This window comes from Mustela nigripes, chromosome X (genome assembly GCF_022355385.1).
Source record: "Mustela nigripes isolate SB6536 chromosome X, MUSNIG.SB6536, whole genome shotgun sequence".
Lineage (NCBI taxonomy): Eukaryota > Metazoa > Chordata > Mammalia > Carnivora > Mustelidae > Mustela > Mustela nigripes.
Window position 1 is genome coordinate 27,971,528 of NC_081575.1, and position 15,110 is coordinate 27,986,637.

The 15,110-nt window shown below is 35.0% G+C and overlaps 1 protein-coding gene across 1 annotated transcript; it reads left to right on the forward strand.

Annotated features, from left to right (window-relative positions):
- Nucleotides 1–10,886: 10,886 nt before the first annotated feature.
- LOC132007012 (L-lactate dehydrogenase B chain-like) lies at nt 10,887–11,470 on the forward strand (the record flags this gene model as incomplete). Its single annotated transcript, XM_059385185.1, has 1 exon — nt 10,887–11,470. A coding segment is annotated over one exon (390 nt), but the record flags the coding sequence as incomplete, so codon positions are not given.
- Nucleotides 11,471–15,110: the final 3,640 nt, after the last annotated feature.

The window sequence follows — 15,110 nt, forward strand, 5'->3', positions numbered from 1 at the left end:
TTAAAAATAATATTCAAAATTTAACTGTGAATCCTATTCTCATTCTCCAAGAAGACATCTTTTCCAGAAAGGGAGCCATATTCTTTTAAAAAAGAATTTTCTAGAAGGATATTGATATAACAACTAACTTTAAACTTTACATTATCTGTCACTTTGGATATATTATCAAAAGAGTTCCTAGCCACACATTCTACATGGTACCTATTCATTCCCTGATACCTATTCATTGAATCAAAAGTATGGAAGTAGGGGCGCCTGGGTGGCTCAGTGGGTTACGCCGCTGCCTTTGGCTCAGGTCATGATCTCAGGGTCCTAGGATCGAGTCCCGCGTCCGGCTCTCTGCTCAGCAGGGAGCCTGCTTCCCTCTCTCTCTCTCTGCCTGCCTCTCCATCTACTTGTGATTTCTCTCTGTCAAATAAATAAATAAAATCTTCAAAAAAAAAAAGTATGGAAGTATGTATGGGAAAATAGTAATAAACAAAACACGTATGGTCCCGGTCTTCATGAAGCTTGAAGTCTTATAGGGAGAAAGCAAAAACTGTAGTTACGTTAGTGTTTTTGGTTTTGTTTTTGCTTATTATGAGGCTCCTACCTTGTAATCACCACAGTCATATCCTCTTGTATCAAGACGCTATCTTAGTACTCTGAACAGCATGTCAAAACAGTACACAGGTTGGAAAGGATTAATTTTATGAGTCCTTCTAGAGACTGAGTGTTCTTTCCCCAGGAGTGCCAATGCTTCCATAGTCCATTGGTGGAAATAGATTGCTATTATTTTTGCCCATTATAACTGCAAGTAGAATTTAAATTTCTTTCTCATTAACCATCTGCTTGACAAGCAAACCACCAATTTCTTATTGACAAAGCCCTAACAGTAACTGGAGTGGGCTAATTCTTTTTTTCTTTTTAAAATTTTATTTCAATTTTTATTAAGTTCTAGTTAGTTAACACATATGTTAAAACTGGTTTCAGGTATAGAATTTTGTGATTCAAAATTTACCTATAACATCCAGCGCTTATTACAAGCAGCCTCCTTAATTCCCATCACCCATTTAACCCATCCCCCAACCAACTACCTCCATCAACCCTCAGTTTGTTCTCTATAGTTAAGAGTCTCTTATGGTTTGCTCCTCTCTGTCTCTTTTTCTCCCTTCCCTGTTACAGTGGAATATTACTCAACTATCAAAAAGAATGAAACCTTCCAACTTGCAATGACATGGATGGAGCTAGAGTGTATTCCACAAAGCAAAATAAGTCAGACAGAGAAAGACAAATGCCATGCAATTTCACTAATGTGTGGAATTTAAGAAACAAAACAGAGGAACATAATCTCTCTTGATATCTCAGACAGACTACTTCTTAGCCTACCATACCTAGGCAGATCTTTCTAGCCTCTAGCTTCTAGTCTTTGCTGATACAGCTTTATTACTCTAATCTAAGCCTTAGGTCTAAAAACAGAGGGCACACTGGCCCCAAGGATCACAGAGATGTCAAAGATGTCAAAGATTAGGCAAAAACTCAACAAAAGTTAAAAAGGGGGGAGGGATAAAAATGAGACTTCTGCTACCAGGAATACAGCAGATTAGATCATTTGAAAGACCATCCTACTATAAAACAATTATATTTTAGAAAGAAGTTACTGAGACACCTGGGTGGTTCAGTCTGTTAAGCCACTGCCTTCGGCTCAGGTCATGTTCCCAGGGTACTGGGATGGAGTCCCACATTAGGCTTCTTGCTCAGTGGGGAGCCTGCTTCTCTCTCTGACTCTGACTGCCAGCTTGTGTGCACTCTGACAAATAAATAAATAGATAAAATCTTTTTTTAAAAAAAGAAAGAAGTTACTTAGTAAAATGTCATAGAAAACACAGAATGTAGGTGGATCTCCAAAAACCCAATAATTACCTACACTTCGAAAAAGGTAAAAAATCACAGAATAAATTCAAAGTTGAAGTGATCAGATAACGAGAAGGGAGAACAGAGTTATCATCATGGGAAAAGCCAATGGAAGAACTGTTATTATGACACTAAGCCTCGATGTTTTAAAAGGCAGAGAAGCTGAAATAAACATATATAGATTAATTCAGGAATTTCAAGAAAGAATAAAGTAATTATCTCTACCTAAAACATGAAGTAAATACAAATCCTATTCAGAGAAAAATGTACAAAATTCAGCAACTGAAAAATTCCCAACAGATTTAGACCAAGTAAACAAGACTTCAAAATCAAAGATCCACAAAACCATAAGGTCAATAACTATAACAGACAATCAGAAGAAACTGAAAACAACAGATTTAAACGCAGGATATGCAACAAATTTTCTAAAAATAAAGATTGGGGTCACAAGGATAAGAAAGGAACAACTTATTATCAAGAATGACCAGACATATCTCACAAAGAAATAAATAGATTTCTAGAAAACTGGTTGAAAGTATATAGAGATACATAAATATATGGTGTGTATATAAGATATACATTTAGATATTTACAAATACATTTCAACGTTTAGTATTTTAAAATATTGTATATATGTGGGAGAGCAAGACTTCAGGCAGTAAAAAAGACAATAAGAACAGAAACATGCATAAATGCCAACAGCTCTATGCATGTGGCAAAAGCCAATTATTTCTGCCATTGGTCCATGCTGAAAACAGTACATACTGAAAACAGCAATGATGGTGGACAAGATAGCTGGGCCTACTGTGGTCAGTTCTCCGATTCCATGGCTCCCTAGTATCCATGCCAATAATCTTACACAGTTCCCTGCTGTCCCTCACATGATTGCTTTCTTGAGTTGTTTTTCCCTCTTTGCTTCCCAATACTTTACATTCCATGATTCCATAATAAAACCAAGAGTACACCCCAACTCAGGGGCTTCACCTCAGCACCTGCACCTCTTGCCAGTACCTGGTGCAGCCCTTTTGCGCCTCTCTTTGTTCCAAATTATTGGACTCTGAATAATCATTTCATCTCTGGACAAGCAGGATCTGCACACTTTGCCCATGTGGATAAGTTTTACCTTTCCTGCCCCTCTCAACATACGTCAACAAATTCTGCCTTGAATTTGGGGGTGTTATTTTATGGAGAGGTTTTCTTGCCCCTTCCCCATTGGCAAATGACTTTTGCTGTTGCCCCTCCACCAGGAGCAAAAGGAATTTTCCTGTACCCTTTCCCCATAATGAAAGGTTTTGCCTGAACCCTGTGTCAGAATGGTTTTGCTTCTACCCTTCATCCTGAAAAAAACTGGATCTTTGCCTAAGTATTGGGGGTCAGGCAGTTTGCTCCTCTTTCCCCAGTGGCCAAAGGCAATTTCTTCATATAAGAGAAGGAGACAAGTAAGGGTATGGGACATAGTCTGACAATGGAGCCAATATGCCTGCAACAATCACTCTCAATCTTGTCTTCTGCCCTGCCTCCTAATCTTGTATGTAAACAGTGGAGACCATGTGAAAGACAAAGTAAATTAACATTACTCTTGTGTGGGAAGCTCTAGATTGTTCTAAACTGGTGTATTAGCCCGCGTTCAACCATTATGCAATTTGTCAAAATTTTAGTTATGTCAGGTTTTAGTAATTCTATGGCACCTTCCTCTTCCTCCCAAGAAAGAATTGATGTCGCTTGTCTCTCCTCAGAGAGTCATGTCATTTTTTGGAAATAAAATTTCTCAAATTCTCATTAGCCTTGTGAGTGTAGCTCTCTGGTGGTTTCAAGAAGAGTTATGATTTTGTATTTTATTTGGCATTTTTTCATTATGGAAATACAGACAAAATTTTCTTCCAACAATCTCTAGCCCAAGCAGAAACAGAAACAGGAGTTCATAATTGATTATATAATATAAAAAATATAACACTGTATTTTATAGTTTAAAACAAAAGAAATATAATTATAATATTATAAGTCTTTTCTATCTTACCATGAATAGAAATAATATTAATTTTAAGCATACCATAGTAAGTTAAGAATGTATATTTTAATTTTTTAAGCAGCAACCTAAAATGAACGCAAAGATGTATGTCTTAAGGCCCAACAGAGGAATTAAAATGAAATACTGAAAAATATTTTAAATCCAAAGTAAATATTGACAAGAAAGATAAGAAAAACAAATTACATATAGGAAAGTAGCCTTAATGCAACCATACAGATTATTAGATTAAATGCCCAAAGTTTTAACATTCTATTTCAAAGGCCGATATTGCCTGGTTGGATAACAAAGACTGATATATGTTGCATACAAGAAATTTACTTTAAATATAAGAAATGAGGAAAAAAAGAAAAAATGAAAGCAGTCCATTGATGTGAAAGTCAAAGCTAAGAAAGTTAGGAGTTTATACTAATAGATAAAAAAGACTTCAAGGGAGGAGCAATACCTCAGAATTATTTGTCAATGATAAAAACTGACACATCACAAAGAAACAAAAACCATCATAACTTTCAATGTGCCTAATAACACATAAAGAAAAAAACTAACAAAAGTAAGCCAAAAATAGATAAAATCTGTCATCATAACTCAAAATTATAGCACTCCTCTCCCAGTCATTGATAGTAACACTATGTATTCACCTAGCTTATATTACTTAAATATTAATCCCATAATTGATTGATACAAATTTCTTTTCAAATGAACATGACATATTCACCATCATAGATCATATACTGGGCCATAAAACATGTCTCAATCAATTAAAAATTTTATAATCTCACAGGCTATCTTCTCTAACTGAAGGAAATTAAACAAGAAACCAGTACCAAGAAAGATACCTAGAATTTCCACAATTATTTGGAAATTAAACAACATACTTCTAAGTAACCCATGAGTGAAGCTAAAGGAGTATGTGTTTAGATGGAAAGTTATGCCTTAAATGATTATATTAGAAAAGAACAATTACCTCAAATCAATTACCTAAGCTTCTACCTTGAAAACTATAAGAAGAACAAATTGCATTCAAAGTAAAGAACATTAAAAAAAAAAAAAACAGAAATCAATTACATAGAAAATGGACAAACAAAAGGGACAATCAATTAAGGCAATTCTTTTAAAAGATCGATAAAATTAATGCACTTTAGAAAGGGAGAGAATAGCATAATGAAGACACAAATTTACAGTATAAAGGAAAAAGGGCACTATTTCTGCAAATCACTTAGATTTTAAAATTATGAATGAGCATTAATAATTTTATGCCAATAATTTCAAATATTTAGATAAATTGGACAAAGCCTTTAAAGACACCAACTACCAAACTTACTAAAGTGGAAGTAAAAAATTGAATAACCTTTACATATTAAAATAATTAAACCAATTAAAAAATCTTCAAAAAAAGAAACAACAGACCCAGATGATTTCATATGAACTGTATCTGACATGTAATAAGTCCAAAACTAAAAAATTACTTTAGAAGACAGGAGAAAGAACAGTTCCCAAATTATTTTATGAGGATGACATAGTCATAATGATTAAAATCAGAAAAATACATTATAAGAATAGAGAACTACAAACAAATGTCCTTATGAATTAAGATAAAAAATACTTAACAAAGCATTGATAAATTAAATCTAGCAACCCATCAAAGGGACTGCACACAATTTCTATGTAAATTTTATTTCAGGAATTCAAGTTTGGCTTCACATTTGAAAGTCTATCCATGCAATTTACTACATTAACAGAATGAAGGATAAGCATATATGGTCATCTCAATACGTGTAGGAAAATCATTCAACAAAATTCAATAGGATCCATGATAGAAGCTCTTAGCAAACTGAGAATAAAATAGAATTTATTTAATCTGAAAGAAGTATCAGTAGAAAACCTACAGCAAACATAATAATAATGAAATATTGAATGTGGTCCTTGGAAGATCCAGAAAATGATAAACCCACTCTTACCATGTCTATTGAGCACTGTACTGGATATCTTAGACACAGTAAAAAGACAATCAAAACAAAACATATAAATATTGGAAAGGATAAAATAAAACTGTTCTTTAACAGCAGAGGACATGACTCTCTATGTAAGAACTGCTTAAACAACTCTAAAAGTCACTGCTGTAAGTTAATGTACCAAGATTATAAAAAAGCAATAACATACATTCTATTTCTGTGTGGTATAAGCAAATAATATGAAATGAAATATTATTTTAAATACTATAAATTATTTAAGAGTAAAAATCATGATATGTCTGAAACATGTACACTAAAACCAGACTTTAAATTATATGTAGAAAAGCAGAAGTCCTATAACAGACAAAACAATATTAAAAGTAAGTACACATTTTGAGGCCCCTTTCAATTCAAGGTTACTCTCTAACTACACTAATCAAGATAGTATGATATTGGCACAAAGAGATAAATAGATCAGTGGATCAGAATAGAGCAGAGTGTTTCAAAACAGTTTTCATCATAATTCTATCAGGATTATACATTTTATATGGATAAAAATTTACTTAAGAGATATGTAAAAAATATATCCCTAAAAAGAAATGTACAGGAATATTCATAAACCCTTCATTCAAAATAGTTTAAAATGACATACAACCCAAATGTCCTTAAATGGGGAAATGCAAAAACAAATTGTAATATTCACGCCATGGAATACTATTGAGCAATACACTGGAAAAAATGTTGATGCATAAATGGGGATAAATCTCACTGTTAGTATACTGAGGAAAACAGACACAAAGATTACATATGATATAGTGTTTTTTAATAGAAAATTATAGATTGCCAAAAATTAATCCATGATTTTAAAAAGTAAGAACAGTGAGTTCCTCTGGAAGAGATTTACTGGAAAGGGATATGAAGAAACATTCGAGAGCACATATCAACTTCATCAAAATGTACTTTAAGAATTTATATATTTCACTGAATATTAATTTCATCTATTAAATGTGTATTAAAATATTGAATTCTAAGTAAACTGATTTTTTTTGCAGTATTTCAGATTCAGGTAATCTGAAATTACCTATGTGTATTTTTTGCTTAAATAAATGAATAAATAATGAAAGTCAGTTTTCTCACTGTTAGGAAAATGAATTCAACATATGAATAGGAAAAGACTAGCATATATTTTTCAATAATGGAATTTCAGGTATCAATGTAAACCCAAAATTTAATTGGCAACATTGAAATCTAAGAAATAGTGAATCAAGTTCTACAGAAGATAATGCAAGAATCCCATACTCACATTTATAGAAAGGGTAGGAGGATTTCACCCACATTCTTCTATGACCCATGCTAGTAGCAACTCAGTGCCAAAAGAAGTCACCTCTGCCATGATTTCCCCTGTGCCAGAAATAAACAGAAGAAAAAAAGAGAGAAGACCTACATAAAATATCAGAAGTGAAAAAGGAGACATTCCAATGGTTGCCTCAGAATTAAAATTTATCATGAGGAACTATTATAAACAATTATTTATCAACAAATTTGATAACCTAGAAAAGATGAATAAATTCCTGGAACATACAACTTAACACAACTGAATAAAGAAAAAAACAGAAAGCCTGAACAGCCCATAACACATAAGGACATTGAGTCCATAATAAAAAACCTAACAATAAAGAAAAACACATCACCAGAGGACATCAAGATAAATTTTACTGAATTCTCACTATTCTTTTGGTTTTTTAAATATTTTATTTTTAAAGTAATTTCTACACACAATGTGGGGTTTGAACTTATAGCCCTAAGATCACCAGCTACATGCTCTACTGACTGAGCTGGCTATGTACCCCTAAATATTATTAATCTTTCCCAAAAAACAGAAGAGGGAAGCCTCTCAAATTCATTTACAGAGGCCAGAAACTCCATGATAGTAAAGCCAGACAAAGGCACTACAAAAACACCACAGACAGATAATTCAGATGAACATACATGCAAATATCCTCAATTAAGTATGTTCAAACCAAACTCAAATGCACATTAAAAGGATTATGCACCATGACCAAGTATGATTTCTCCCTGGCATACAAGTATGACTCAACATATACAAATAAATATCTATAACAGATTACATTAACAAAAGGAAGGATAAAATTACACAGTCATCATAGTAAATGCAGAAAAAACATTTGAAAAAATTCCAAATCAATTCATGACAAAACTGTCAATAAAATAGGTATCAAAGGAACTTACTTCAACTTAATGGAGGCCATATAGGAAATCCCAGAGGTAACATCATAATCATTGGGGAAAACCTGAAAACTTTTCCTCTAAGATTTGGCACAATATAAAGATGTCATTCTAACCAATTTTACACAACATAGTACTAGAAGCTCTAGCTAAGCAATCAGATGAGAAAATGAAGTAAAAGGCATCTGATTCAGAGAAAAAGAAGTAAAATTACCTCTGTTTGCAGAGAATACAACCGCATATGCAGAAAACCCTCAAGACTCAACAACAACAACAAAAACTGTTATAACTAATAAATGAAATCAGTAAATTTTCAGGATACATAATCAACATAAAAATCAGTGGTATTTATTTATATACACAACGAACTATCCAAAAAGCAAACTGAAAAACAATTCCATTTACAAAAGCAACAACAATCAAATACATAGGGGTAAACTTTACTCAAACAGGTCAAAGAGTTGTATACCAAAAATTATAGAAAATTCATGTAGAATATTAAAGAAGGTACAGACAAATGGAAAGACATACTATGTTCATGGATTGGAAGAGTTAATGTTGTTTAAAATGCCAATAGTAATAGTATCCAAGTGATCAACATATTCAATGCAATTCTTACCAAAATCCCAATGACATTCTTTACAGAAATAGAAAAAAAGAAATCTTATAATCATATGGAACCACAAAAGAGCCCAAAAAGTCAAAGCAAAGCAATGCTGAAAAGGAAGAACAGAACTAGAGGTATCATACATGTCAAACTATCTTACAAATCTATACTAATCAAAACAGTATGCCACAGAGGAGTTAAGATGGCAGAGGAGCAGGGGTACACTAAGTTTGCCTCATCCCTCAAACATCTAGGTAAATATCAAATCATTCTGAACACCCAAGAAATTGAACTGAAGACTTAGAAAACAAAACTGCATGGCTACAAATATTAAAACAACCACCTTGGGGAAGGTAGAAACTGTAGAGAGTGGATTTGGGGAGATAAGAACTGTGGGTGCTGTGGAAGGGAGGGAACCCAGAGTATGGAGAATACCAGAAGTTATTACAAGCAGAAGAATGCAAAATCTAAAGTTTTAGATTTGCTCCTGTGGGGAAAGAGGTTAGGGTCCTGGGAGTAGCCATATTGGTCTGAGGATAAACCTGAGTCTCATGGAGAAAAACAGTTCCCTGGCTTGGAGTGCATTTGGGAGAGGGGACACAACAGAAGACTAGGGGTACCACCATCCTATACTGTTCCTTAAGAACAGGTAAGCTGGCGGGGGCAGTAAGCCTGGGTGCCAGCTTTCTCCTGTGCTTTATCACAGACTCTGAACAGTTGCATGGTTGTGTGAACTCTTTTGGGGGACAAACCAGCAAACATGGAAAGTGCAGTGAGACCCATCAGCAAGGACCCAACCATGCAAGTCCCTAAAAATTGGGATTTTTGAAACCCAACTGCAGGCCTGAGATAAAACACCAGAGTACTGTGCCCCTTTGCAGCTGGGCAGCTCGGACACAATAAAGGTGAATGCAGGGATCTGATAGAAGCTGGGGACACAAAAGGGGTGATTGTTTGCTCTCCTTTGAGGGCTTCCTGAAGAATCCCTTGCAGGAACTCTCCCCTCAGGGAGGAAAGAAGAGGGGTGAAGCAATTTTTGCTCTGCCCATCAGCACTGACAAACTAATGTGAGCTAAACAATGCCATCAAGTGGAGACTGATGCCACTTATACCAAGCTGCGACCCCTTGAACCCTGCAGGGGCATCTTCACTCAGGAAAGTGGGCCTGAGAATCAGTGCAACAGGTCACAGCCCCAGAAGATCAGCACAAACCCCCTGCATGCACCAAGCGTAATAGAGGGCTGCAGATTCTCAGTTCTAGGAGAAATAGGATCTACCTTGCTTTTTATTTTCACTTCTATTTTTAATATAATATAATACTATACTATACTATACTATACTATAATATAATGTAATATAATTTATTGGATCTATCTTCCTTTAACAAGCAAACCAAAACATACCTAAGATCTAGCTTCCTTTTTATTATATGTATTTTTAGATTATTTTTATTATTTATTTATTTATTTTTTATATATTTCTTTTCTTATTTTATTTTTCTTAAATTTCTTGGATCTAGCTTCTTTTAACAAGTGGGATTTAAATCTGGACTGTAGGGGTGTTTCGACATTTACAAGTCAATCAATGTGCTACACAAAATTAATAAAATAAAGGATAAGAACCATATGATCCTCTCAAGAGATGCAGAAAATATATTTGACAAAATACAGCATCTATTCATGATAAAAAATAAAAACCCTCAAGAAAGTAGGTATAGATGGAACACAGCTCAACAAAAGAAAGGCCATATATGAAACACCCACAGTTAATATCCTCAACGGGGAAAAACTGAGAACTTTTCCGCAGAAGGCAGGAACAAGATATGAATGTCCATTGTTATTGAACATAGAGCTGGAAGTCTCACCCTTAGCAATCAGACAACAAAAAGAAATAAAAGGCATCTAAATCGGCATGGAAGAAGTCAAACCTTCACTATTTGCAGATGACATGATACTCTGCATAGAACACCCAAAAGACTCCACCAAAAAATTGCTAGAACTGATACATGAATTCAGCAATGTCACATGATATAAAATCAATGTATAGAAATCTGTTATACTTTTATATGCCAATAATGAAGCAGCAGAAAAAGAAATCAAGGAATTGATCCCATTTACAATTATACCAAAAACCAGAAGATACCTAGGAATAAACCTAACCAAATGTGACAGGCGTTTCTCTTCAGGAACTGAATCCAGATATGGGAACAGACAACGACAGTGAAAATTGGAAGGAAGTGCATAAAATGGTGGTGGAAAGTGCCTATGAAGTCATCAAGCTAAAAGGATATACCAACTGGGCTATTGGATTAAGTGTGGCTGATCTTATTGAATCCATGTTGAAAAATCTATCCAGGATTCATCCAGTGTCAACAATGGTGCAGGGGATGTATGGCATTGAGAACGAAGTCTTCCTGAGCCTTCCTTATATCCTGAACGCTCGGGGCTTAACCAGTGTGATCAACCAGAAGCTGAAAGATGATGAAATTGCTCAGCTCAAGAAAAGTACAGATACCTTGTGGGACATCCAGAAAGACCTAAAAGATCTGTGACTCCTGGCTTCTAGGCTGTAGAAATTTAAAACTGCAATGTGATTAACTGTGAACCGTTAGTTTTCATCCATATACATGGATCGCAGTTTGCTTTTATCTTCCCAAATATGTGAATCTGGGCTCACAGAATCAAAGCCCGTGCTTGGTTTAATGCTTGCAATATGAGCCCTTGAACAAATAAAATTAACTATTGTAGTGTGCTTAAAAAAAAAAAAAAAAAAAAACAAAAAACAAAGTGCAAAGACTATATATAGTATGATCCTTGGAGCAGAAGGTATTTGTACCAGTTTATATCCCTGTAGCAAATCACTATCCAAGTAAATAATGATAGCATACTAATGTAAGCATCTGCAATTCTCCACCTATAGGTTTTTGCTTCATCTTCAGGTAGGGGAAGCCAGGAGTGCCTAAGTGGTAATGCCTGAAAGACCAGCCTTGAGCTAATGATGGATAATTGGAGGATAACTATCACAGCTTCCAGGGCCCCTAGGGTGAGGTAACTCTGTGATATGCTCTGCACTGCCTCCATGAGTTCCCTAGCAGGTCTGAGTGTTGGTTTATTATAGTTGTGAAGTGCTAAATAATACACCTTTGTTTCCCTTTCTTCGCTGACTCACATCCTCCCTACCAGTGCCTCCTGGGGGCCCCTCCCAAAGGGAAAAAAACCTCTGTTCTTTTCGATGGATCATGATCTGCTTCTGAGAAAACACAACCTAAAACAATTCACTTTTTGTGAAAACCACTGAATAAATCCCAACCCCTCATATGTGTTTTTGAGAGAAGGCTGTAGAGAATGGTATTTGTTTAATTCAAGAGGGTAGATATGAATTAGAGCAGTGTGTCAGAAGTTCCAAAGACCAGCCCCAGGTTTGAAGATTTGCTGGGAGACCCCTGAGGACTTGGTATATAATATAATTTGTGGCTATGTTTCATTACAGTAAGAGAATATAAAGCAAAATCAGCAAAGGGAAAATGTCACAGGGGGCACATTTCAAATCAAAGCATGCACAAGTCTTCTCTTGGTGGTATAACACAGAACATGCTAAACTCCCCTAGCAGTGAGTTATGAAAACACATATGAAATAATGTCTACCAATAAGCTCATTAGAGACTTACTGCCCAGAAATTTATTGGGGACTATTACATTATAGGCACTCTCTGCCTAGCACATACCAAAATTCCGTAGTCCCAGAAGTAAAGTAGGTGTTCACCATAATCCACATTTTCATACAAACAGTATAAGCACAATAAGCTACAGTTATCAGTTAGAATGATGGGAACATTCTCCAAACCCAAGTTCTAAAGTAGCCCAGAGCAAACCATTTGAACAAAACTTTTAAAGAATAACAGTCAAGCCTGCTATATTAACCATCTACACAAGCACAGAGATTGATTAAGGTTTAATTTATGCATTTTAAAAATTATTCCACTTGTTAGAATGAGTTCATATGGCTTTTAAATTTAAAATCTTAATAACATAAATGGGAAATTCAATTCAATAATAACATAAAACATATATTCACTAACACCCCCTCAAATCCATTACAATAATAGACTTCCACAACTCCAACATCATGCTAAAAAGGAAAGCATGTCTGCAACAAACAAAAAGAGAGAAGAAGTTTAAGGCTTACAAAAAAGATGAACAGATTAATAGCAAAATTTAGAAATTCTAAAGAAAATTCAACCTCAAAGAGAGAGAGTGGACCCCCACAAATAATAATTGCTGCTAGTAGAACCTCTATATAAGAAAATCACAATAGGAACTGAAAAGAACACAGGTACTTTTTCCAAGTAACTGAAGAACAGTGAAAAAACTTCATTTCCTCTCTCTTACAGTAGCTGTTATCAGTGTTTTGGCCCCAGGAAAAAATAGGAACAGAGCACTTTAAAACATGACTATTTACAAAGAAAGAATAGTATTTTAATACCCTGTGAGCCATCACAAAGTACATGCATTACATATATTCAGAACACCAGGAAACTAAACTCTAAAGAAATCCTGGTAAATAAAATATGTACCTCAAGAACTATCCAAGCTAAGAGCATCCTCTTAAAGTCTGCATTCAAGGCAAAAGAAAAGGAAAATCAGTTAGTCTAAGTAAAGTCACCAGTCAGATCAACATTTTGTTGTGTGTGACTTCTAAGCCTAATATGGGGCTCAAACCCACAACACCCTGAGATCAAGTGTTGCATGATCTACGGACTGAGATACCCAGAAGCCCACAGTGTGATCAATCTTATCATTGTACTCAAATATGAATATAAAATCACTAATCTACAGTTGAAGAAACACAATATCAAAATTCTGCAAATTGAATGGTGTAGGCAACCTTGATATACTAGTTTGTTTTTTCCAATTAATTAATGCTAATATTGAAAATTAAACTTATGGGATGTGTAGGTAGCTCAGTTCCTTAAGTATCTGCTTTTGACTCAGGTCCTGATCCCAGGGTTTTGGGATTGAGTCCTGCATTGGCCTACTTGCTCACTGAGGAACATGCTTCTCCCTCTGCCTGCTACTCCCCATGTTTGTGCTCTCTCCCTCTGACAGATAAATAAATAAATAAATATTTAAGGAAAAAAAAAAAGAAATTTAAACCTAATCTTTGACTCTACATTTTATAATGCTGCATTTTCTCAAATCTCTGAAGCAGTCTTTTTTTTTTTTTAAGATTTTATTTATTTATTTGTCAGAGAGAGAGCACAAGCAGAGGGAGTGGCAAAGGGAGAAGCAGGTTCCCCATTGAGCAAGGACCCAACTGTGGGACTTGGTCCAGGGGTCCTGGGATCATGCCCTGAGCCAAAGGCAAACACTTAACCAACTGAGCCACCAAGGTATCCCTGAAGCAGTCGTTTTTAATTTCTACAAATTTTATTGAAATAAAAACTCAATATATTGGCTGAATAGCAGAATGACCAAAGTTGAAGATGAAATTAATAAGTGCAAGATTAAACTGAGATATTTTCCAGAAATGTGGAGTAAAAATATAAAAAGATGAGAAGAAAAAAATGAGATAAATAAAATGGATAATTCAAATATCCTTTCATTAGAAATAAAAATATACTATGGGCACCTGGGTGACTCAGTGGATTAAGCCTCTACCTTTGGCCCAGATCATGATCCCAGGGTCCTGGGATCCAGCCCCGCATTGTAGGGGGGGTTCCCTGCTCAGCAGAGAGCCTGCTTCCCCCTCTCTCTCTGCCTGCCTCACTACCTGCTTGTGATCTCTGTCGGTTAAATAAATAAATAAAATCTTTAAAAAAAAAAAGAAATAAAAATAGACTAGACATTGAAGAGGGGGAGGGCAATAAATAATGCAAAATACATCTGAATAACAAAATGAATAAGTGTCAAAATGAGAAGTCTAAGAAGAAATTTTTTTTTAAGTTCTAAAACTGAAACATTTGGATAAAAGTTTCAAATAAATGAAGTTGTTTTTTAATTCCAGAATGAAAATATAAAAGCAATCCTTAAAAAAATAATCAGATGAGACAACAGGGCAATATGTTTGTAGTTCTATGGTAAATTTATTTTGATCCTATAAGTGCCATACCCAGACATAATAAGAATTTTCTCACTAAATGACGGAACAAGGTAAAAATACATAATGAAGGCTATAAAAGACTTGAAAAACAGAATTAAAAATCTTGAACTTCTGTGCACACATAGATTACTGTGTTTAAAAGCAGAATATGGGGTGCCTGGGTGGCTCAGTGGTTAAGCCACTGCCTTCGGCTCAGGTCATGATCTCAGGGTCCTGGGATCGAGTCCCGCATTGGGCTCTCTGCTCAGCAGGGAGCCTGCTTCCTCCTCTCTCTCTCTCTGCCTGC